The 25152-nt window shown below is 33.3% G+C and overlaps 1 protein-coding gene across 1 annotated transcript in view; it reads right to left on the bottom strand.

Annotated features, from left to right (window-relative positions):
• LOC149416367 (cytoplasmic aconitate hydratase-like) overlaps positions 1 to 18925 on the bottom strand; it is a 102644-nt gene extending 83719 nt beyond the window's left edge. Inside the window, exons 1-2 of the mRNA XM_089641624.1 lie at positions 18782 to 18925; positions 11964 to 12056 (exon numbers count right to left, since the gene is read on the bottom strand). Of these exons, the coding sequence (XP_089497750.1) occupies positions 11964 to 12056; positions 18782 to 18788 (100 nt within the window). The 5' untranslated portion in view covers positions 18789 to 18925. The remainder of the gene's footprint in view (positions 1 to 11963; positions 12057 to 18781) is intronic.
• Positions 18926 to 25152: the final 6227 nt, after the last annotated feature.

Here is a 25152-nt window from a genome sequence, read left to right as displayed (position 1 = left end):
AAAGCGAACTCAAGTCTCTCTCTTCCGACATCTACTCTGACCGCTTCACTCTGGACTGCTTCTTCCCGCTTGAACCACTACAACCTTTGACTTCTGACCTTGCGCTTCCTTAGACTACCAAATGCTCTCTCCTTGGATATACGACGTCACAGCAACCTGACCAGGCCCTGGACATATGGCAGCTCGCCGACTAGAAAACCCAACACCCCCTATTTACAGTCAGGGGGTATTTCACTATCTCTGATTATGTTCTGACTAAGCACTAATCCGCAGTTTAGTCATTTTTTCGTTTCCACTATATCTGAATAACGCTAACACTCGGGTTAAAGTTCGATTTGACTAATCAGTGCTCGAACCAGACGTTAGGCGCTATTCCTCGAATCAAAGATGGCGTCAAAACATTCCGAGTTTAACAGCTGAGAAGTGAGTCGAATTTTGTTGAATGAATTTGAATGCTTGTATGATCATTCCTGAATTATTTGATTGTGTTCAAAATAAGAAACAATGTATTAATTCGACACGAATCTATCTAAAATGACCTGATAATCAACATAACATAACCAAAAAAATGCACACTTTGCGGTGTGCGGACTGTGACGCATGACAGCCGTGGCAGTAGATGGGGTAACTGCGATGTTGCCAGACTATTTCGAGTGTTATCTATCCGGAAGCTCGGAAACAATGGTGAAACGGTCGCCGTTGAATAACAAAGTTATTCTGATCTTTAAAGCCAGCCAACGGATAGCTAGTCAGATATTTAGCCCGACATAGTGAAATACCCCCTCAATGTAAAGGACTCCGATTTGATACAGTATTAGAAGGAAATGTAAAAAAAGTCAGTCTAAAGTTTTTTGTGTGATAAACGATGTCTTGAACTTGAATATTATATAGTTTGTGAAATTATGTTTATCATTGTTGACGTAATTTGCTTGGAATAATTTAAAATGTCAAATTCTGTGGATATCAATTCATTGATTTCAAACAACATATTCAAATATAGTGACAATTAATTTATGTTTAGAGGCACCCATTCATAGCTTTAATTTTTAAGAAATGTAGCATTAATTATTGAAAAAATAGCTTTTATATTTTGCATTTTCATAGCGTTTATAGCTAAATAGGATAACTTCAAGGAATTGGATTCGGCAAGAGGGGTAAATCAATTAAATTAGCAAAATCACTTGAAACATGTTTATTGTATTATTGATTGAATCTCAGCATGGCACACGTTTCTACAGTGAAGTGTGTCATGTTCGTTCTACGATCTGTCAATACAAGATTATAGCGACTAAAAAATCTTTTTTATTATTATATATAAAAACACCATTTATCACTTTAAGGCGATGCCATATGTAGTAATGCAAAATCATGTGTTTTTTGTTAGAAAATTTGGTCGCCTAGAAATGTTTCAGATGCTTTAATTAAGTACTGCGAGTAGAATTCATCTTGGCCTTTGAAACAATCGAGTATTTTTTAGATAAGTCTTTTTATAAGCCCAGAAAAAAATAATGTAAAGGCCTATGAAAACTGCTTTAAAGTTCAAAATCTCCTACTTACGAACCCATTTTCGGTTATGATTTTATTGTATAATGTGGAAAATTAAGTTATTTATAAAATGATCGGAAAAAAATTAAATATTTATGCCTGAACATCCACAAAATAAAATAAAAGACACTTTTTGGCCATGTTTTTTTCTTGCATAAATCAAAACAGGCGGATGGTGTTAAGCGGGAATTTAAACCTTATCGCCATCTATGTAAGGGTTGTTATTGATAGCGGCTCAATTTAAAATATTACACGACGTAGTGCATCGTCTTAATTGGCGAAAATATCATTAATGCTATGAATGAAGAGGTTAAAAACGATATTTTAAAAGTTATAATATTTGTCAGTGGTTTTGTGGGTGAAATAAAATGAATATACAGGGTGTCCGGAAACTCGTAGTACAAGCGGGAAACTGGTGAATCTACATCACATTTGGAGTCGATTTTGTAGTATATTTTTTTTTATTTGAGCTTTCGTTATCGAGTAAATCGACTTTGAAGTTGATTTTTTTTTTTTTTTTTTTAATCAAATTCTTATAAATTATTACTGAAGATCAAAGTACCCAACTAATTAAAACTATTTGAAAGTAAAACAAATGAAGAAACTCGGATTTGAAGCATTATTTTGAAATCACCCTTCATTTAACCCGGTGTAATCATAAAATATTTCTGCTCTGCAGGGTTAAAACATCTGTTATTCAACCCTAAACACCAGAAAAAACTTTAACCCTAAAATAGCCGAAAAATATTTTTTTTTGGTTTTTTTTTTTTTTTTTTGAAAATGTTCAAAAAAAAAAACTTTATGTTTTTTTGGGTTCCCCATGTGGTGTAGATTCTCCAGTTTCCCGCTTGTACTACGAGTTTCCGGACACCGTGTATAAGTAATTTTGCTTTCATTGTTTAATTTTTAAATCTACTTATAAACAATGGACTGAGGTTGGAATTAGTGATTTAAAAACTTTAGTAGGAAAGATCTTCTAAAAGAAAAAAAACATTAATTTGTTATATGTGTAAATAAACTAACTAACTACCCATCAGGCCGTTTCCGCAGGGGTAGGCAGAGAGGACGGACCGCCAAACAACTCCGTCACACTTCTTGCCTCATTCACATTCATACATCGTCTCATACATACTCTTCTATTGTTCTGACTCTTGACATGGTCCGACTCGAGTATCTGATTCACTTGATCGCGCCATGTCTTTCTCGGGTGTCTCCGACTTCTGCTACCGTTCGCATTTGCATCATATATCCTCCTTACACTCCTATCTTCGCTCATTCGCTCTACATGCCCAAACCATCTAAGCGTCCCTTTCTTAATCTTACTCATTACGCTTACATCAACCTTGCACTCTTTGCGGATCTCCACATTCCTCACACGATCAAAGATGGTTTTACCACACATACGCCTCAGGGATCTCTTTTCAACAGCATTCAATCTACTTTCATCCTTTCTTTGCCAGTTCCATGCCTCACTTCCATACATCAGGGTAGGTACCAGCACTCCATTGTGGACTGCTAACTTCGCTTCTTTGGACCATTTTTTGTTAGCGCCAACTGCATTCAGTCCTCCATTAACTGAGTTACCTAGTTGTGTAAATAATTAGATAAAAAATCTTAAATTGAACAAATATTGTACAGCGGGCTTCAGAATATTTGAGTACCGGCAAATTAATTATGTACATTGGCGTTTTTATAATTTTTGATACGCATTAACAATTTGTATTGACATTACATATTCATTTTTTTTCGATTGACCTTCTATTTCTGGACTCCTAGCGCCGCCATCTGATATTAATTTGTCATTCTATACCATGAGGTATGATTTCATTTTAATCAGAAAGCCAATTAGAGAAAAATGCATAGACAATGAAGTTGATAAAAAAATACATAATTAGCAAAAATTGTTATTTTTCATTGATTATTTGAAAAGGTCAAATTTTATAGTTTATATAAATATGATTTACAATCTTTTTAAGAATAAAATGAAGATAGATATGTTTAGCAACATCATTCAGATTTGGAGTAAAATTTTGAGTTTGTGAATTCCAGTGTATTTAAAAACTGAGTGCATTTTTAAGGTGAAAATTATTTATTTATTTATTGGACAATTTGTATAGCGCTGCTTTTGCGAGATATCACCTTAGGGGGCTTTACAGTTGATGCAGGTATTACAAAAAATATGAATATTTATTTTATTTTATTTATTAGCGTTATAAACAGTCTTTATACATGCATATATAACAGTGATCAGAGTAGTTATGTCATTGACCAATAAAATAACGACAAAACAAACAATAACAGAAAAATACATAACAACATACCTAATACAAACAATTCTGATAAAGTACATCAATTATCAAAAATGTATTAATCAATTGAAATATGTAAAAAAAAAAAAAAAACAATGAAATATTAAGTTTTTTGGTTAAATAAGATGCAGTATCACCTTTTTACGGATGCTGTGAATTTAGCTAGGTTCGTGTTAAACACATCGATGTTTGGGCATAATCTATTAAATGTGCTACAGCTTCTTCTTATAAATACATTTTCAAGGTAATTTGTATTGCTTTTATGAATATAAAACGTATCCAGAGATCGAGTAACTCTTTTTGGACATTTGAAATGAATATTTTGTAGTAAGTATGGGCTATCAATATGGTTATGAAGTATCTTATAGAGCATCAATAGGTCTCTGATATCACGGCGTTGTTCAAGAGATTTAAGGTTTATAGGGACATATTCATCATTTCGCACGCGATAAGAGACATATTTGATAAACTTTTTCTGAACTCTTTCTAGATGTGCTTTATAAGTAGAACAATGAGGGTTCCACACTGTTGAAGAGTACTCCAGGTGGCTTCTGACGTAAGATATGTAAAGAATATTAAAAGTTTGTGGATTTTTGAAAACTGAACTTACTCTAAGTATAAATCCCAACATTTTCAAAGCCTTCGACGTGATATGCTCGACGTGAGATTGAAACATAAGCTTACTGTCTAATAGAACTCCAAGATCTCTTATTACATTTACCCTGTTTAAAATATTGTTCTTAATTAAGTATGGATATAATATTGTGTTTTTCTTTCGAGAAAAATAAAGATATTACAAAAATAAAGTTAAGTTAAGTAAAATGAAGTACAGGAACAGGTGACACGGTAGAAGATGGAGACTCTGCAGCAAGAATCCTAGGAGGTGAGGAAACTGGTCCAGCTGCTGCAGCGAAAGAGTCAACTGCGTCCACCAACAGTGCCAGCACGAGGTTCGTCATCTGTCCAGGTATGTGTCTGCTGCTAATAAAGCGCTGACACCTCACATAGATAAGACACCCTGGCAGCACCGCTGTGACGTTCGGCAAGTCCATCATTCATCTCCATGTAATCCTGTTCCTGGTGATTGTTGAAGTGGTGCATTCTGCCAGCAATAAAAAGCGACGGTCGGGATAATAAATTACCCTGGGCTTAGCAAAACACTTGCCTTTAGAGTTTCCGAGAATTCCGTTGAAAACATCTGGGGTGCATTTACCGATTGACGTTCGTTTCGAATATCCAATATTTTTGAGCAAAATTTCCGAATATTCACTTTTAAAACACTGCACTCAAATCACATATTATAAAGTTCTAATAACCAGTGTTGCCAAGTTAGCATATTATATGCTAAATTTGGCATAATTACTCCATGTTTAGCATAACTATTATGCTTTTAGCATATAGCATATTTATTTGGCTTATTTTTACAGAAACATTAAAATAATAAAAACCAATTTTTTAACTAACAAAAATGATATCGATTGAAAAACTGGTGTCTCAATGGAGAAACATAGTTCACATTAAATGGGAATCCTTGACTTCCACTGTAGAGTTTTGGAATGAAGTCATGCAATATAAAGATGCAGCTAATAATAACCCCTTCGGTGATTTATGTCAGTTTGCAGTGTCTATTTTAACATTGCCGCATTCAAATGCCGACATTGAACGTGTATTTAGCCAAATGAGTCTGGTCAAAACAAAACTCCGAAATCGTTTGGCGGTGAGAACCCTGAATGCCATTTTGTACGTGAGATTTGGCCTAAAGAGAGCAGGAAAGTGCTGTTATTCTTACACTGGGACCAAAGAAAGTTACGACTCCGTCTCTCAGCCTTCCACATCAGCTGCTGTTAATGAAGAAGAAGATGAAGATGAAGGCATTGATATTTTATTTCACTGATTTTATTTCTAAGTTAAATTTATGTTGGCTTTTTTTTGGCATTTTTTAAAGGAATTTAGCATATTTCTGGCATATTTTTCCCATCACTCTAGCATATTTTGAAGTAGTTGAGTTGGCAACACTGCTAATAACTGGTTGTTAAGTTTATTTTTATTTAAGTTAAAATGTTGTTTGATTGATTTTAAAAATAATTTCAAAGGGATTTTGCCTCATTTCCCTTGAAAATACTAAAAAAAACACAAAGCGGTGGAGGACGCGTTAGGACGCGTGCGGCTGCCACGAAGGGCGCTATAATAATAATAATATACAATGGTTCTAGATATTATTGAAACGATGCATTAAGAAAAGTTTGCAGGTAGTGAAGAATAAAAAAAGTGACACCAACATCCTTTTTGCCAAGAGCAAAGCTTGGAAGTCTATACTGTTAAAGTACATACACCTACTTGTTAAGTATAATAGTTTAATATTCCACAAGGATCCCACTTGGGTCCACTCTTGTTCAAAATTTATAGTAATTGTGTCTGAAATCCCTAGCTTCATACCTATCAGATGTAGACACTAATCTTCCTTTTATTTTGAACTAGTTGACGTGTACCCGGTATTGTTCTGGGACTTATAAATGGTTTGTCATAATTTAAGTTTCGAGGTCGTGAGGACTTTTTAAGGCGAAGCTTAATGCTAAATCACTATTTTGATTAATCTTTATAACGAATTGGTGTACATTATGAATACCAAAAAATATAATTTAGATAAATTGAAGGTTTTCCTATCGGTTCGCTTGAGTATAGCAAATAAAAAAATAAACTACTCAATAAAAAACATAAATGTAAACTACTAAAAAAAATATTCAATCAATAGAAATGTATGAATGCGTAAAGGAAACAACTTTTAAAAAATACAGTATTATAGCTAAAATTATCTGTGACAGTTTCACTTGATTAACTTTTTCGCTTTCTAATAAAATTATTTACAAAATAAATAAAAACCAGTTTTATGCTTGAAATCGAACGTTTGTAGACTCCAAGCGATTTTAATGCCTATTACCTACATTGTAGGTCCTACATTATGAGGTATGCCAAGAATATACACATTTTTGGCTTGTAGCTTCCTCTTAAGGGTTCCATGATATTTCATCAAAATGACAACTAAACACACCTTTTAAAAGGAATATAGAGTCATTAAAAGTGATGAAACAAAAACTAAGTTAAATAGTTATCTATGTAATCTATTTAAGGCGATGCCATACGTAGTAATGCAAAATCATGTGTTTTTGGTTTGAAAATTTGGTCGCCTAGAAATGTTTCAGATGCTTTAATTAAATACTGCGAGAAGAATACATCTTGGCCTTTTAAATAATCGAGTATTTTTTAGATAAGTATTTTTATAAGCCCAGAAAAAAATAATGTATAAGGCCTATGAAAACTGCTTTAGAGATCAACATCTCCTACTTAAGAACCCATTTACGGTTATGATTTTATTGTATAATGTGGAAAATTAAGTTATTTATAAAATGATCGAAAAAAAATTAAATATTTATGCCTGAACATCCACAAAATAGAATAAAAGGCACTTTTTGGCCATGTTTTTTTCTTGCATAAATCAAAACAGGAGGATGGTGTTAAGCGGGAATTTAAACCTTATCGCCATCTACGTAAGGGTTGTTATTGATAGCGGCTCAATTTAAAATACTACACGACGTAGTGCATCGCCTGAACCTAGCTTTTGTTTCATCACTTTTCATGACTTTATATGACTTTTTGTAGGTGTGTTGAACTGTCATTTTGATGAGATATCTGGTCACCCTTTTTAAGATATACAATTACGTAGAACATTATAAGTCACTAGATATAAGTCTTAGATGTAGGTCACTAGTTTTAAGTCAGTAGATCTAGTATTAATTTTTTAATAAACATATTTGTACAGCGCCCTTGAGGTGATTTTTCACGAAAACGGCGCTATATAAATTAGCCAAATTTTATTATTGTAAAGAATCCAAAATTTTATCATGCCATGACTTCCTCGGGTATCCTCGACTTCTACCGATCACTTCCACGACATGTATTCTGCTTTCACACCTGTCTTCGATCATCACATACGCCACATTTCATCGCACATCTGAATCATTTGACCATGCCACGTCTTCCTCGAGCGTTCCCTATACAATAGTATACATTGACATTTTTACAACTCTTTTCTAACATGTAACAAAATTCTGTTAAAAAATGTACTTACATAATATGAATCCTATAATTTCTATACCCGCTATATCCGATTTTTTGACAAAATGATCTGAGTATGACATCTTGTTCACATTTTTGCGAGCAACAAAAGGAGCCTAAAATTGAGTTTCAAAACCCTCCTTATCACGACCAAAAACCATGTTAAAACTGCAAGTGAGAAACAAAATCCGCTATATCATACAGAAAGTTACTATCAAAACGCGCTATATCGGATTCAACCAATCACAAGCAGTTATTTTGCCAAAATACAATATGGCCGCCGTTCTGACGCCACGCTCGTGTGTCAAAATGATCTACGCGTGAGTTTCTAAACCCGCCATGTCGGCTCAGTTGACTTTCAAAAGCCTCTATATCACGAAGTGAGTATCAAAATTTGCTTTATCCATTTTATTTATCGAAATTACTTAATCATTGCTAGACATGTGTAGAAAAATAAATGCTTTTCGAAATTTTATTATTCCAATTCATTATATGTATAAAAAATTGTAATGCAATTACTTATGTACGCTAGAGATGTGACAGTTTTTTGCGGTTTTCTCCAAATCAATGAAAGTTGATATAGCGGGTATAGAAATTACACGACTCATATGTGATTTGAGGCAATATGCCAGAATTTTTTTTTATGTCAATGGATTACTGGTCAAAGTTGAGTACTTAAAAATTATAATATTTTAACAGACTATACACCTCGTACTACCTCACCTTCCTCTCCCCCATCTCCTTACCCTCCCCGGCCTACCTTCAGCCTCACTACATACCTCAGTTGGAGTTGGGACTCTTGTGCAACATTCACACAAAAAAAAAATGGAAACTGATCATTGAAAAACAACAATATTTCTTATATTTATATATCTGAATTCAATTGAAAATACCCGCAAGAGGCTAAAAATTGAATTTGGCAACCACCTCTAGGCTGGAGCCCCAAAATACTTGATAAACCTACTTGTTACCTTTTTTGTTATTTTTGTTATTTGTTTTTGGGGTGTTATGCCATGTTTCGCTAACTCCTTCTTTAGCAAACGTTTCGGACAGCATTGCAGTGTCCATCATCAGGGCAGATGTGTTATTTAGTAAAATAACACATCTGTGTTATTTTTGTGTTAAAACGTTGGCTAAAGAAGGAGTTAGCGAAACACGGCATAACACCCCAAAAACAAATAACAAAAATACTTTTGGCCGTGAAAATCTTAAATCTTACTTGTTAGCTGACCGATTTTAGGCATGCTGAGTCTGTTCCCCAGGTATTTCAATGGAGCCTGCTCGAATGAGCTAGCAACATTGATCCCTAATTCAGGTGCACGTGCGTGATATTCGACAGACATGACACGCGTCATGAGAACCAGTTGGTTTATTCGACTCGTTTTTGTGTAAGTAGCTCGTACGTGGAATGAGCTATTTCAATAAATCCCTTCCTACAGCCCCTACCTTAACCCGCCCCACAACGCTGCCCAATCGGTGGCAATATTGCTCCTCCGTCTTTACATTAGTATAGACTCTTGCGAGATGTCACATAAAAAATTGGCTACATCAACAAATTTTTAATCTTTCTTGAAGAGTATGCACTTTTTTCACCGGACGGTTCATTTTTACGGTTGAAACGTTCAAAAGGTATTGTTTGAATGTCTAACGATAACTAAAGTCAGAAGCGGCCGTCGGCTCGTCGATGTATCGAGTAATATAGTACAAAAACCACGTGCTTTGAACGATGAATTTGTTAAAAGATAGAGAAACTATCGACGCAATCTCTTTTTGGAAGTTTTGTATGAAATTAATTCAGGAAATAAACGACACACATGGGAAAATGATTATTTGAGGAACGATCGATTGAGATTTCACTATATCAACAGTAAATAAGCAATGATTAGATAAGGTTATCTGTATTGTTGTAACAATTGTTATGTACACAAATAAATAAATAAAGAGGTAAAGGAAAAGGACAATAGGCGATCCATTGATGGATACATGGGTCATGTACAATGGTCGTGTACGATTTGGAAACACGGGTTGTGTACGAATTGGAAATACGGGTTGTGTAATTTGGAAATATGGGTCATGTACGATTTAAAAACATGGGTCGGGTACAATGGTCGTGGTGACCGGATAAATCACCAAAATGATAATTCATCACATTTTTAAAAAGTTATATAAAGTGATGAAACAAAAACTTTATTAACTGAGTTAAGTAGGTTAGGTTAGGTTAAGTTTAAATTTTATTTTTTTCATCGTTTCTAATGACTTTATATCACTTTTTAAAGGTGTGTTGAATTGTCACTGTGTTGAGTTATCATGGAACCAATGGTCGTGTACGATTTGTAAACATGGGTCATGTACAATGTTTATGTACGATTTGTAAACATGGGTCATGTACAATGTTCGTGTACGATTTGGAAACATGGGTCACGTACAATGTTCGTGTACGATTTGGAAACATGGGTCATGTACAATGTTCGTGTACGATTTGGAAACATGGGTCACATACAATGTTCGTGTACGATTTGGAAACATGGGTCACATACAATGTTCGTGTACGATTTGGAAACATGGGTCACATACAATGTTCGTGTACGATTTGTAAACATGGGTCACGTACCATGTTCGTGTACGATTTGGAAACATGGGTCATGTACAATGTTCGTGTACGATTTGGAAACATGGGTCACGTACAATGTTCGTGTACGATTTGGAAACATGGGTCATGTACAATGTTCGTGTACGATTTGTAAACGTGGGTCATGTACAATGTTCGTGTACGATTTGTAAACATGTGTCATGTATAGAGACACCCATTCATAGCTTTAATTTTTAAGAAACGTTGCGTTAATTATTGAAAAAATAGCTTTTATAGCTTTAATTTTGCGTTTATAGCTAAATAGGATAACGTCAAGGAATGGGTGTCGGCAAGAGGGGAAAAACAATTAAATTAGCAAAATCACTTGAAACATGTTTATTGTATTATTGATTGAAACTCAACATGGCACATGTTTCTACAGTAGAGTGTGTCATGTTCGTTCTACGATCTGTCAATACAAGATTATAGCGACTAAAAAATCTTTTTATTTATCGCTAAAAACACCATTTATCGCTTTAATTCGCGAAAATATCGTAAATGCTATGAATGGGTGTCTCTAGTCATGTATAATGTTTGTGTACGATTCGGAAACAAGGGTCATGTATAATGGTTGTGTACTTTTTTTATTTTTATATTAACTCCACACAGGAGGCCCTGAAGAAAATAATTTCCCTCAGGGCCTATGTCATCTTTGGGGATGCTGTGTGGAGGGTCTTTTTGTGGAAAGGAAGGAGTGAACATGGGTCTTGAAGAGTCCCATGTTGTAGGAGGGAGGAAACACAGAAGCCGGCAGTTCGTTCCACAGCCGAGCTGTTGAACTTAAGAACGAATCGTAGAAGCGACCCGTTCTCATGTGACAAATGTCAACCGTGTACAAATGTTGGGCGCGCGTTTGGCGTGTATCCCGACTACGCACCGGTGCCGAAGGGATCAATGACGCTAGTTCCTCAGAGCATCTTCCATTGTAATACCGATAGAACAAGGACAGCATACCTACCTGACGCCTGTGCTCTAAAGATTGCAGTCCGTTTGTTAAGATTGGGGAATCTATCAAACGGACCGCCCGTTTCTGCACAGAGTCAAGGGTTTTTTTCAGGTATTTAGGGTCTCCGGACCAGAGATGGCTGCCAAATTCGACAGTAGGGCGCACTTGCGATTTGTACAGGGTCAGCAGTTGTGTACTATTAAAGTATCTGCGGGCCCTGTACAGTACGCCCAGCTTCTGAGAGGCCAACTTTACTCTGGCTTCGATGGAGCCCCCGTACCTGAGCTGGTCACTTATAGTTACACCAAGCATATCAATGGAAGGCCTGTTCGGAAGATTGCTTAATTGCTTGCGTACGATTCGTTAACAAGGATCGTGTGTGATTTGGAAACATGGATTGTGTACAATATTTATAACTTACCATATTCAGTCCCCAAGTCCTGCATGTCATAATACTGGTACTCCTTTCCTTGGATCTCAACATTCTTCAGTAAGTGCTTGAAAGGGTTGTTTCCTAAAACAAATTAATAAATTAATATAATTAAAAGATCGCTACGCTAAGTCAACAATAAGTTGGCATAAATGAGACTGTAACACATAATCCTAAAGATGTGTTTTATGAGTCAACTATGAACAAGAAAAAGGGCTGTTTTTAAAAATGATACCACTAAGGGAAGTGTAAGTGTATTTATTTATTAGATCACAAATAGAGAAGTTTACAAAATTGAGGTAAAAGTAAGTATAAAAGCATGGAGGCAGTTTTACTATTTTGTGACATGCGTCAAAAGATAGTTGCAGAACTGTCTGTAAATGTCAACGGTCAATGCAGAATCGTTAAGCATTCGAGTCGCTCTGTTGATTAGCGAGTTCTGATAATCAGAAGTCCTCACATTCAGAGTATAAAAAAGTGCAAGGGATCTCAAGCAAGTATACTTGTTAGTCACTTATAAGCTAACTTCTTTCAAGATAAGTGAACTAAATAGAGTTCCAAGAAGGATTTTAAATATTTCCACTTCTTAATAAAAACGTATCCGAAAATTAAAAACTGTTTTTGAAAGGTAATATAATATTCTATAAAACTGCATTATTAGAAATAACAATATAACTTAATAAATAATAAAAATTTTAATTCAAACATTTTTTTTTTTTAAATAGATCACCCTACGTATTTTCGACTAAACACTGTATTAAAATTAATGATAACAAAAAAAAAATTACATTATATTAAACAAATGTATTATATACAATATATTGCCACCTCATTTTTTTGTTGTTTCATATAAAAATAAATAATTAAAAATTAACAAACTTTCATAAATTTATTCTCAAATTTTGGTCGGAATCATTTGTTTCATAGAGATGTACAATTTAACATGCCTGTGGTTAATTTCTATATTTGAATATAAAGCGTGGTGTTTTCTCTTTCTAACACTGTTTAATTCATATTTCTAACCACGACAATAAAGAAGTCACAATGATTTTTATGAGACAGTATGATCCAACCAAATAAAAAAACAAACAAATTAGTCTGAGGAAAAGGATGGGGATACAGGAATGTATAGTACATATATTCTCTCATATACAGATAATGAATAAATCTCTTTTGTACTTTTTCTATTTCTAGGATACTGTAAACAATGGCTTCATAATTGCACCGACACACACAAACCTAAGTGTGTTATTATCATCTAAAAGGTAGGTATGTAAATATGCCAATCAATACTTCATGTGTTTGTTTATCTGTCATCAACAGATAATAAAGATAAATGAGATAATAAATAGGAAATTATGTACATTGCAAAAGATCATTAATATGACATGAATGCTAATTTATGTTTCATGTGATTACAGAACAGTAATCTAATCACTAAACATGGGAATTTATTACTAAAATCATTTGGTTTTATTTTTGATTGGCTCCATACAGGAGGCACTGAGGAAAAAAAACAATTCCCTCAGGGCCTTGGCCTTTCCAGCCGGACTCTCTCGACCCATACTGATCCCTAGATTCTTACCCACCCGTAATATCTGTTTCCTTCTTCATTTACTTAAAAAAATACCCACTTCAATATTCAATAATAATATATAGAATTTAAAAAAAATTTTAAACACATAAATTATAAACTAAGCTTACACTTCTCAAATTATACCGAATCCATTAAATTTCATAATTTTAACTCCCTCCAAACACGACGTCTAATTTTTGATCAAATCTTATTATTTAAAATCCTAAATAATGGTCTGGACTCACCAGATCTTACCAATTTAATAAATCTTCATATTCCGTCTAGATCAACCCGACAATCTGATTTATTTTATCTACCCTCGTGTAAAACAAACATTCGAAAAAATTCCCCAATTCCTCGTATATGTGCACAACATAATACAAAATTTTACAGCATTGACATTTTTGGTAATAACCTAAAGAAATATCGATATGAAGTAATGCGTACGATCGATTATTAATATGAGAGTATGGAATGTATCGGCAGTATCTCCTATATTTTCCCCTTTCTCTCCCCTTCCTTTAACACCAAATTAATTTTACGTTAGCGAAAGTTATGTTAAAATTAAAATAGGCCCAAATCATTTAAATAACCCAAAATACGAACTTAACAACCTATTTTTTACATGATTTATAACAAATTTCTCGTCAACTTTTTACGTTAAGTTCCAAAAAGATAATGTTATCTAAAAATTTGTTATGCCGAAACGTTAATTAAATGAAATTCCCTTGATAGAAAAAAATTAGATTCGAAAATTATTAGAAACACATTTGGTTCTTTTATTTAATATGCTATAGGCATGAAAAAATTCACAGTGTATCTTTAAATGCAACTAAAACATTTGTTGAAAGATTGTTACTATATTTCAAACGAGTCGTGTTTTATTAAATATTTTCATAATTTTCGCTTAATTATTATCATTTTTTAATAAAACACGTCTCGTTTGAAATAGAGCAACAATCTCCCTTTCAAACCATTTTTGTACGCGTATTACGGGTCTTAATTTGACATGAAATTAATATCCATAATCCGTGCCTACTAAAAGTTGCATAAACATAAAATATCTCGGCGTTGAAATCGATGAAAATCTTCGATGGGATACTCACATAAATAGCATTACAAAGAAACTTACAAAGCTCATGTACTACTTTAGAAACGTACGCAATATACTAAATAAAAATGATCTATGTAAAGTCTACTATGCTCTTTGCAAATCACGCTTAGAATATGGGATTATTGGATGGGGATCTGCCTCAAACTTTCACATGAAGCCGCTCGTTAAAACACAAAAAGTAATAATAAAAATAATTCTTAAAGTACCCATAAGGACTCCATCAAAAGAAATTTTTAAAAAATTTAACATGTTCAGCATTATAAAACTGTACTAAAAAAATGCACTACTCAATTTTAATGAAAAATATGAACACCTTGCTGAACAACACACCTAAACTACAAGGACGAAATCCTAAAATCTACTAAACATTCCAAAATTAACCTTTTGAACGCACGCGTTAATTTGCTCCGTTTTATCTATACCTGTACGAGGTACATATTTTCAAATACCTATGCACGCAATAAAATGTCAAATTATAGCATTCTGGCATGATTTATTGGACTATATAGACAGAACAGATTATTCTCCACAATATGAAAACAAATCCTCGTGTGTCAACACTCTTAGATGTTTATAAAAACAAAAACATCAAATTTCGAAAGAAGACGTACCGTATCTTTTGAATGTGGTCACATGTGGCCATTCACTCGGCATGTGTGTACTTAGGTGATAGACACAAGTGGGACACCATGATCACTTATCATTTTAAAGTTGTGAATGACATACTAGTACTAACGCCATCCGTTGACAAAAATGTAAACTAAAGGACTTAAAGGCGCGAAGAGGCGCACTTGATTATCGATCTTTTTTTATTAAATACAATTTTATTTTTGAGACATTCTTGTAGATGTCAGCATCGTGATAGTTCTACGAATGTCCAAGTGAGCAAGAAATACATTTATGACAAAGGAGCGCTGGAATATCGGCCATCAAAGTTTCCGTATCAACTGTTGATACAGCCGCGTGTGATTATAGACTTTTTGCCGTAACAACAGTTGATAAATACATCTTTCCGTCAGAAAAACCACTATTTCCTTGCTATAAAATTATATAATGTCCTTCCTATTGAAATTAAAAACACCATGGATATAGAAAAGTTTAAAAAAGACATCAAAATAACTTGGCTAATAATAATTTGGCTAACCAAACATGAAGATGAGGAAATCATTAAATTTATGAAGTAACCCCAAGGCAAACTACAGACAACAAGCATAAATACTTTTTGCTTAATTTATTTTATATTTTGTGGGAACCAACAAATTAGGATAAATCAACACACATACAACAAACTACAGTCCGGCTCGGAACAGGAATACCTAGTGAGGAGGACTGAGAACCAACTACATAACTTTATTTTACTTAAGGCGATGCACTACGTCGTGTAATATTTTAAATTAAGCCGCTATCAATAACAACCCTTACGTAGATGGCGATAAGGTTTAAATTTCCGCTTAACACCATCCGCCTGTTTTGATTTATGCAGGAAAAAAACATGGCCAAAAAGTGCCTTTTATTTTATTTTGTGGATGTTCAGGCATAAATATTTAATTTTTTTTCGATCATTTTATAGATAACTTAATTTGCCACATTATACAATAAAATCATAACCGAAAATGGGTTCGTAAGTAGGAGATTTTGAACTTTGAAGCAGTTTTAATATGCCTTATATATTATTTTTTACTGGGCTTATAAAGAGAACTTACCCAAAAAATACTCGATTATTTCAAAGGCCAAGATGTATTCTACTCGCAGTATTTAATTAAAGCATCTGAAACATTTCTAGGCGACCAAATTTTCAAACCAAAAACACATGATTTTGCATTACTACGTATGGCATCGCCTTAATATTCTATCTTTTTTACTTTACTTTATATTGCCGTTAAATAAAAAAAAATAAAAAAATCTTATTTATTACACTTCAACATCAGTCTTGCAGTCTTTTCGAAAACATAGAAATTATTTTGAACAAATAAATCTTAACTCTTTATGTAAACAAATAACGTCAAATAAATTACTTTCACTTTTTGTTTACACTAAAACATTACTAAAAACAACATGTCAAAATCAACCTTGAAATGTTTTTAATGATGATAAGACATTCCTTGGCAGGTATGTATGAACAACCTTTATCATTCAAAGAATGCTAAAAATTCATGTGCTGACATTCTAACTGATAAATTGTTTACATTGTTTGTAAACTGTTTACATAAAGAGTTAAGATTTATTTGTTCAAAATAATTTCTATGTTTTCGAAAAGACTGCAAGACTGATGTTGAAGTGTAATAAATAAGATTTTTTTATTTTTTTATTCCAATAACAGCTGCAATTTACAATTACAATTACACAATTCCACGGTTTGGTCCTCAAATTATGAAGTCCATTCACATGCTTTTGAAAGAATCCAAAATAAATTTTTTAAGATATGTAAACTTTAAAATGGGCATTCCTAGAGAAAACCTAAATTACGATAACTTACTTTGTTAATTAAATTTAATAAAATTATCTGATCGTTGAATCATTTCCGATTTAACCTGTTTGTATAAAATCATTCATTCAATGTTTGATACCCCTGATTTATTATATGTAATCTCTTTTCATACTCCAAGCTCGTCGGTTACAAGACAGTACCTACCATATTATTGTAGCAATTCTATATCAACGTCCCAATATCACACTCCTATGCGACGGATTCAACAGCTAGGAAACAAATACTACGATGTTGTTGATATATTTAGTACATCAATTTCATTATATAAGCATACCTTATTGAAGTTTTTTTCATCAAGTAGGGGAATATTTTGATAAAGCTATTTAAATGACTATTTAATCATTGACGGCCGGCATAGTCCAGTGGTAACGCATTGGACTGCCATTCCGAAGGTCGCGGGTTCGAACCCGGCGTGCGCAAATAAATTTTATTTGATTAATTTGTGTTAGTTCACAATTAATTAATTATTTGCGGCACGTTCCAGAGTGGAAGATACTACCAGTATCGCCCTGGTGTAAGACCACCATTCAGAATTGAAACGTTGCTCCAAATGGCTTTAGCCGTGTTTAGTGACTAGATCTGAATAGCCAGGTACTTCCCCACCTTCCTCTTTCCCTTCCCCACTTACCTTCAGCCTCACAACATCCCCCAATTGGGGACGCAATAGTCTCACTGGCTCCAGACGGGAGCAGTTGGGACTCTTGTGAGGTATTCAATATAAAAAATAAAAATAAAAAAAATAAAAAATTGACAGTATTACAGTATTTTGTCGGCTGAAAGAAAAAAATTATTTTGGATTTTTTATATTTATATTTTGTACCTACATGATGTGTCGATCAAATTAAACAATATTTTTTTTTATATGTGTGTTTTAAACAGTAATTTCCTGCAATATTTATGAGTATAATTTCTTAAATATTGTTATATATGTATGTAAAAGCCTTAATAGGCGTAAATAAATAAATAATTAAATTTTAATGGGCACAGATTATGGAGTTTGCACTTTGTTTCAACTTAATTACAACAAGAAAGAATAATTTATATAGGGTTAGATGGAAAAAGATGCAATATAATTACATTTATTCAAAGTTCAAAATTTTCCTTTCAAAACAATCCGTTTGCCGCCATTTTGAACGCTTTTTGTATGGATTGACACTTGTAAGTTTGGTTTCAATCTAAATACGCATAAATTACTTCATTAACCCAACCTAATATCCTATGTCGTGCATGTAAATGTTGTTTCTTGTTGTAATTGTTAAAACAAAGTGTAATTTCCATCTTCTGCGCCTAAAAGTGCGGCGGTTAGGGAAATAATTACAATAATGCAAAGACCCAGTAGAAATAAATGAAACTTTTGTGCAGTATTCAAAAATTTTAAATGTCTTAAAAAAGATTTTAAAATGATCAAAAATAGGCAAGAAAAATCTCGTATACAGCATTTTAAATGCCTAATTAAAAGAAAACTGTCGAGTCATGTAGTCAAACACCAAGAAAATTGCCTGCGGCGAAAAGAATTAAGTAATAAATTACCTTTGCGCATTTTGTCAAATAAAAACTCGCTACAGATAGGTATATAATATTATTACGATAATTTTACAAGTAATTTGATACAAAATGGGTTGATTTTTTACCTGCCATGTTTGTCGAAATGTTGACACAATGTAATAGAACGTATAATGAATAGTGAATTAATTTACAGAGCGTTAAATTCGGCCCAAATCAAAGTTCAAAATGGTAAGCGCTTGACAGTCGAACAGACGTCACACGAAACTTCAGAAAGTTTGACGGTGCAGTGCTGCCATGATAGGAGAAATATTTTAGCGAATTATTTATGTAATTTGTAGCGAGATTTCGCCACATTATTTAAAACTTTATATATTCAATCGTAAAAGATCAATGGTTTCGTTGCTTGTGTGGCACGTAGCGCCGTCTTGTTGAAAGTAAACGTTGTCCAGATCAATACTATCCAATTCTGGCCATAAAAAATCATTAATCATCTCTCGATAGCGATCCATTCATCGTAACTGTTGCTCCAGCCTCATTTTCAAAAGAGTAAGGTCCAATGACTCCGCCGGACCATAAACCGCACCAAACAGTCACACGTTGAGAATAGAGAGGCTTTTCAGCAATAACTCTTGGGTTTTCCGAGTCCCAGATGCGACAATTTTGCTTGTTGACGAAGCCACCGAGGTGGAAATGGGCCTCATCACTCAAGACGATTTGCATTTGATTCACTCAAGTGAATTTTAATAATTTCAATGCGTTGTTGAAGCGTGTATCGTTCCATTTTTATTAATGGCGTAGTTTCTACTTGTCAAATGTCAAAAAATGACAGCTTCAAAAGTAACATCTACCGAAATAGCGGGCTATTCAAAATAACACCTCTTATTGGAAAACCCTGTTTGTCGTTTATTCAAAATCTTAAATCTCGTAAAGTTCTTCACCGATTGCTTTGAAAGTTTGACACAACGTTGCATTCGAATACGCGTGTGTTTTTATATACCTATAATGTATAAATGTCCTCTGCGATAGGTAAGAATGGTATGCTTTTTTGTCACCAGCTGTTATGGGTAAAAATGTGTTTTTTTTTTAGGAAAAACAGCGCCATCTGTTGAACGTAAAAGCAACCTGCACTATTGTTTTTCTATCTGCACAGACATACTGAGCCACAGCAATGCGTGGCGGGGTACAGCTAGTAAATTATTTTATTAGGAACATTAATTTATTGCATATATATATCATTGGTGAATTTTAGGATTGCTGACCAAATCTAATACTTTTTTTTTCGTAAAATAAAATAAAATTAATTACTATGAAAGACAATTATTTACATCCTGGTAAATGGAAAATACTTCATGAATTTTCTAACTAAAGTTTCAAAATTTCATCTGAATTTGACAGTTCGGCCATGTTTTTTTCTTGTTTGACGTATTCGTATTCAGCGTCTCCAGCGATTCTAAAAGTTTACCATTTCATTAAAACATTTAAAGTTTCAGGATGATTAATAAATATTTAAACAATTTTAATAAATTCACAACAATTATTATCAAAACGTTAACCTATAACTTTTCTTTCATAGTATTATTATGAAAGTAATAATACTATAGAAGTCATAATTATAATAATACTAAAAAATCCTTCAGACTTCCCCACTGAACGCGTATTCGAAGAATTCAAAATTCCTTCATTTAAACACTTATTTATGAAAAATTCAATTATTGAAATTATAAAAGATAAATACTCATTCATAGCTGGAAATCGAACCAGACTTAAATATATATTTGCATGCCCTAAACTACACACTTCTTTTGCCCATCACCATTATACCCACCAAGGAAAACATTTCTTTAATAAATTACCAGAATAAATTAAAAGCATTAATGATAAAAAACAAACATTGATTCATATAAAAATAATATTTTAGGGAAATCGTTAACAAAAAAACAGATTCCCCTAGTTTCATTTTGAAAATCTCACAAATTATCCCATTATACCTACTTTATTTATTTTTTCTTCCTTCCAAATACAATAATTTGTATGGATTTTAATTTTGTATTTTTTTTTACTTTGTAACCTAGATAAATAATTTTTTTGCAAATGTACACTCCTCTTCCATCCACAAGCAAATGCTTTTAATGAAAGTGTAGTATAAATTAAAACAGTATGACTTGTAAACATTGTATATTTACTGTAAAAAACAGAAATAATAAACAAATACAAATATCAGAAACTGTTTTTTTGGCGTACAATCATGCTTTATAGCTTTCAAATAGAGCAAAAAATTATCATGTACCATAATCAATATTATATATATATGTGTGTATTATAAAAGTAAGTGTAGAATGTGCGTGCGACTAAAAGTCTAGGAGGTTTTGCTAAAAGTCAGAAACGAGTTCCGGGACAATCAAAGGAGTTATATGGTGTGTTAGCCCTCTATCTCCCACCCATGAAGAAGGTTCCCGTTTTTACCTGAAGGGCGTTCTTTTGAAGATATAAGGGCTAGAAGTTTCGCCCATTACAAATTTCTAGAACATTCGAGAGTATTTGAGAGCATTCCACAGCATTCGAGAACATCTCGGAACATTCTGGAATGTTGTGGACTATTCGGGAATAGTACAAGACGTTCCAGACGTATATCTCGAAGAAGGTAGCGCAACACGGCATAATACCCCATAAATAAACCTCTATCATAAATATAAACGTCATTTACTAACTATTTTCTGAAAAGTGTTGCCTCCTTTTAGTGATTAATATACAAACATGTGCTTTTTACGGTTCCATGAAAAATCAACACATGGACAATACAACACACTTTTAAAAAATGATATTTCATTAGAAACGATGAAAAAAAATTAACCTAACCTACTTAACACAGTTAATAAAGTTTTTGTTTCATCACTTTAAAAGCAGATATAACTTTTTAAAGATGTGATGATTTATCTGGTCACCGCTTTTTATTGTTGGAGAAAAACATCACTACAGTTTTAAAAGAAATTAAATAAAAACGACCAGTAAAACAATTTTAATTTGAGCTAGCAACACTTAAAATAACGCATTCATTAAATTGTATATATTAGAAATAATACTATTACAAATTATGACCTTCGTATATACGGATTATGATAAATTCCCGGCAAGTTTCTAAAATTGTACGCATTGCAACATTAAAGGTAATTATCCATCATTATTATTATTACAATATTCACGCCACTGTTGACATAGTTGACCTTTGCGTTAAATAAGTCGCATTGTCAATTATCTGTTTAAATTCATATTATTACAAGAAATAAAAAAAGTTTGTCTTGTTTGGAGTAGGTGAGCACGTATTTGTTTTGAGACGAAGCAAATATACAGAAATAAACCTTTTATTCATGTGAAGAAGTCCTGGCAATGACGTTAAAATACATTTAAAACTTGTTATCACGGCCTTAGACACATTACTAGAGATGGCAAAATTTAGCATTAATTTTCAGATTTTTTAGCATTAACAATTGGAAATTTAGCGTTTTATAGCATTTTGAGGCATAATTTAGCGTTTTGTAGCAAAATAGAAAAATATGTATTTCCTGAATGTTTTTAGCGCATATTTTAAGTATTTTTGGTAAAATATATGTTTAACCTTCATTTGCAAGTATTTCCATGTGAAAGGTTATAAATTAATAATTAAATTTAATATTAAATTAATAAGGAAGGAAACTCTAAGTACCTACGGGTCAAACACAAACACAACAAATGCAGATTGCGATTAACATCAATAGGCGTAATTTATTTCGCACAATTTGTGTAATGTCAAAAAGCAATTTTAGCCTACAGTACAAAAATATTAAATATTTACACATAAAATAGTAATAAAATTATAAAAAATCGTAATGTAAATATCGATTTTTTGAAATTCTCACATATTATTTTAATACCCGGTATTTTCGGGAAATTCGCGCATATTTCGCTAAATAGAATAATTTAGCTGAAATACGGCCAAATAGAAATCACTGGAAACACTTTCAAATGCCTTGAAACGCAAAAAAAACTTGTAAATGCCCTATTTTCGAAACAAATATTACGAAATTTTGCCATCTCTACACATTACGCTACATTATGCGCGCATAAATTGCACGTGGCATGTACGTATTATATGTTGGGCTGACACACTACGCTATAATCTTCCTCAGGAGAGGGGGTTTGATCAGTTGGGGGGCTGCCGCGGAATATCATTTATTTGTATGGACTTGTCACTTTGACAGATGCGAGCCGCGTAATTAGGGCGCTCCGTAAATTGTTCTGACCCCTTCTACTGCCGTAGGTAGGAGAGGTGGTCGCCTGGCTAGCAGATCACAGCGCACATCGTCGTCACCCTCACACTTATAGCACATCATCTTTTTAGGTGAGACAGGTATGTATGGGATTGTATGGCGAGCAATATGGAGTTATATAAAACGCTTTGAACTTATAGCGTATTATGTAATGTAAACTTAACGGCCCTTATAATGTATGCGTTCATAGATGGCTTTAATTTAGTAATTTTATAAAAAATACACCTTTTGCAAGTTATTCTTTACTTACTTTTTCGGGGCTTTTACATGAGAATATTAAGAAATATACATTATTTATTGAACATAACTGAATTGCTTCATTAACAACATTTTATATTTATTTAAAGATAAATTGAAGATGTCCACTGACTTGGTATACTTGTTTCCCTTCATTAGTATTCTGGGCAAAGAGGAATACATATGGTAGTTAGTCCCAGAATTTCTGCACTGAAATAAATCCTGACTTCTAGTATTACGTTTGTGGAATCCGAAAGCTTATCAATTCTAGCAATACCGGACTATCAACTAAATCATTTAGAACTTTATATAGAAATACCAAGTCAGTGAAAATTCTAGAGTCTGACAATTTGAGCATATTCATATAATTTAACAGAGTGTTGTAGTTCAACATAATTGCAGGAATAACCATTGTAATATTTATAAAACGTAAGAATTAGTTTTGTATTCTTTCAACATCTTGTACATGTATATTTAAATGTGGGTTCCAGACAGGAGAATTGTACTCAAGTTGGCTTCTTACATAGACAAAATATAACAATTTAATACACTTTAAATTGTTAAAATTTCTGGTTAGCCTAGTTATAAATCCAAACATTTTTAAGCCCTTATTAGAGATGTCTGTAATGTGGTTAACAAATGAAACATTTGATTGAAAAGTGATGCCTAAGTCTTTTGTGTTAATGTCCCAAGAGAATTGTTATCAATGTTGTAATCAAAAATCAGTGGATTTTTTATTCGAGAAAATCTAACTATTTGACATTTTGAGATATTTAAGTACAATCTATTTTCATTACACCAAATTACGAACGAATTATTTGTTAAAAAATTGTTTTTTTTCCGTTTAAAACCTCAATTACTTCAAGAAAGGCATTGCAAAAGGTATGCCTCTTTTGAAAGAATGGAGTTTTTATACAGATAAAACTATGTATTCACATTCATATTGCCTATGTACGGGCGCAAATAAATAATTTATCTTATATTGTTTAGTATAACTTGTCAAAAGTATATTTTAATAAAAATTTTAAATCAACGCCGTTTATATGGATTGCAGTGAGACGAGGAACTGGCATAGGAAGGATAAAATTGGACTGAATGCTGTCAAATTCAAATCCCTGAGACGTATGTGTGATAAAACCGAGTATAAACGTGAGAAAAATGTAATGATTCGCAAATAATGTAAGGCGGATATATAAGTGTTATGAGTTAAGGACGCTTATACCAGGTTCAGTCGTTTCAATTTTAGTCGATTTCTAACAAAAAAAACCTTCATAGTTAATATGCTTTCAAGTGTCGAGTTGATCAACTACAATCGAAAAGTCTGAACTCGCTTTTTGATGGTTTGGGAATGTAGAACGAATGAACGAAGAAAGTAGTGTAGAAGAAGAAGAAGACACGGCACGATCAAGTCGAGTTAAGTCAAGCCATTTCAAGAGTCAGAATAACCTATGTATGAGACGATGTATGAATGTGTGTCAAGACCAAGTTGTTTGGCAGTCTGTTCTCTCTGCCCACCCCTGCGGAACTATGTGATGGTTAGTTACTTAGTTGATTTGTTTACTCCTCAAAAATATATGTCTACAAAACACACAACATGAAGTTAAGTAATTCACAGACTTTTGGGCGTTACTTCACGAGCAAAATGGTTAGATTTTAGATAATTGGACGCATCTTCTTTGAATTGGTCCCTGATTACTGAGGATCTGCCCTCCACTCCAACTTTTACGGTGGTCAAAGCGCTGATCAACTATCGGGGATCAAGGATTATGGACTCCTTAAATCAAGGATACCATAGGGCCGGCACCGAGCCAAAGTGGCGCCAGGCGCAACTAAAATCTTGGCGCCCCTTGTCACAATCAGTAGACGCCTAGCAGTAGGAGTAGGAAGGAGCTCAGTGTAATCAACAATCAGTAGACGCCTGCCAGTAGTATTAGGAATGAGATCATTGTAATCAA

Source organism: Hesperophylax consimilis, chromosome 17 (genome assembly GCF_061612785.1).
Source record: "Hesperophylax consimilis isolate HC1 chromosome 17, BYU_Hcon_1.0, whole genome shotgun sequence".
Classification (NCBI taxonomy): Eukaryota; Metazoa; Arthropoda; class Insecta; order Trichoptera; family Limnephilidae; genus Hesperophylax; species Hesperophylax consimilis.
The sequence above is the reverse complement of the archived record's forward strand: the minus strand, read 5'-3'. Positions and strand labels throughout refer to the sequence as shown.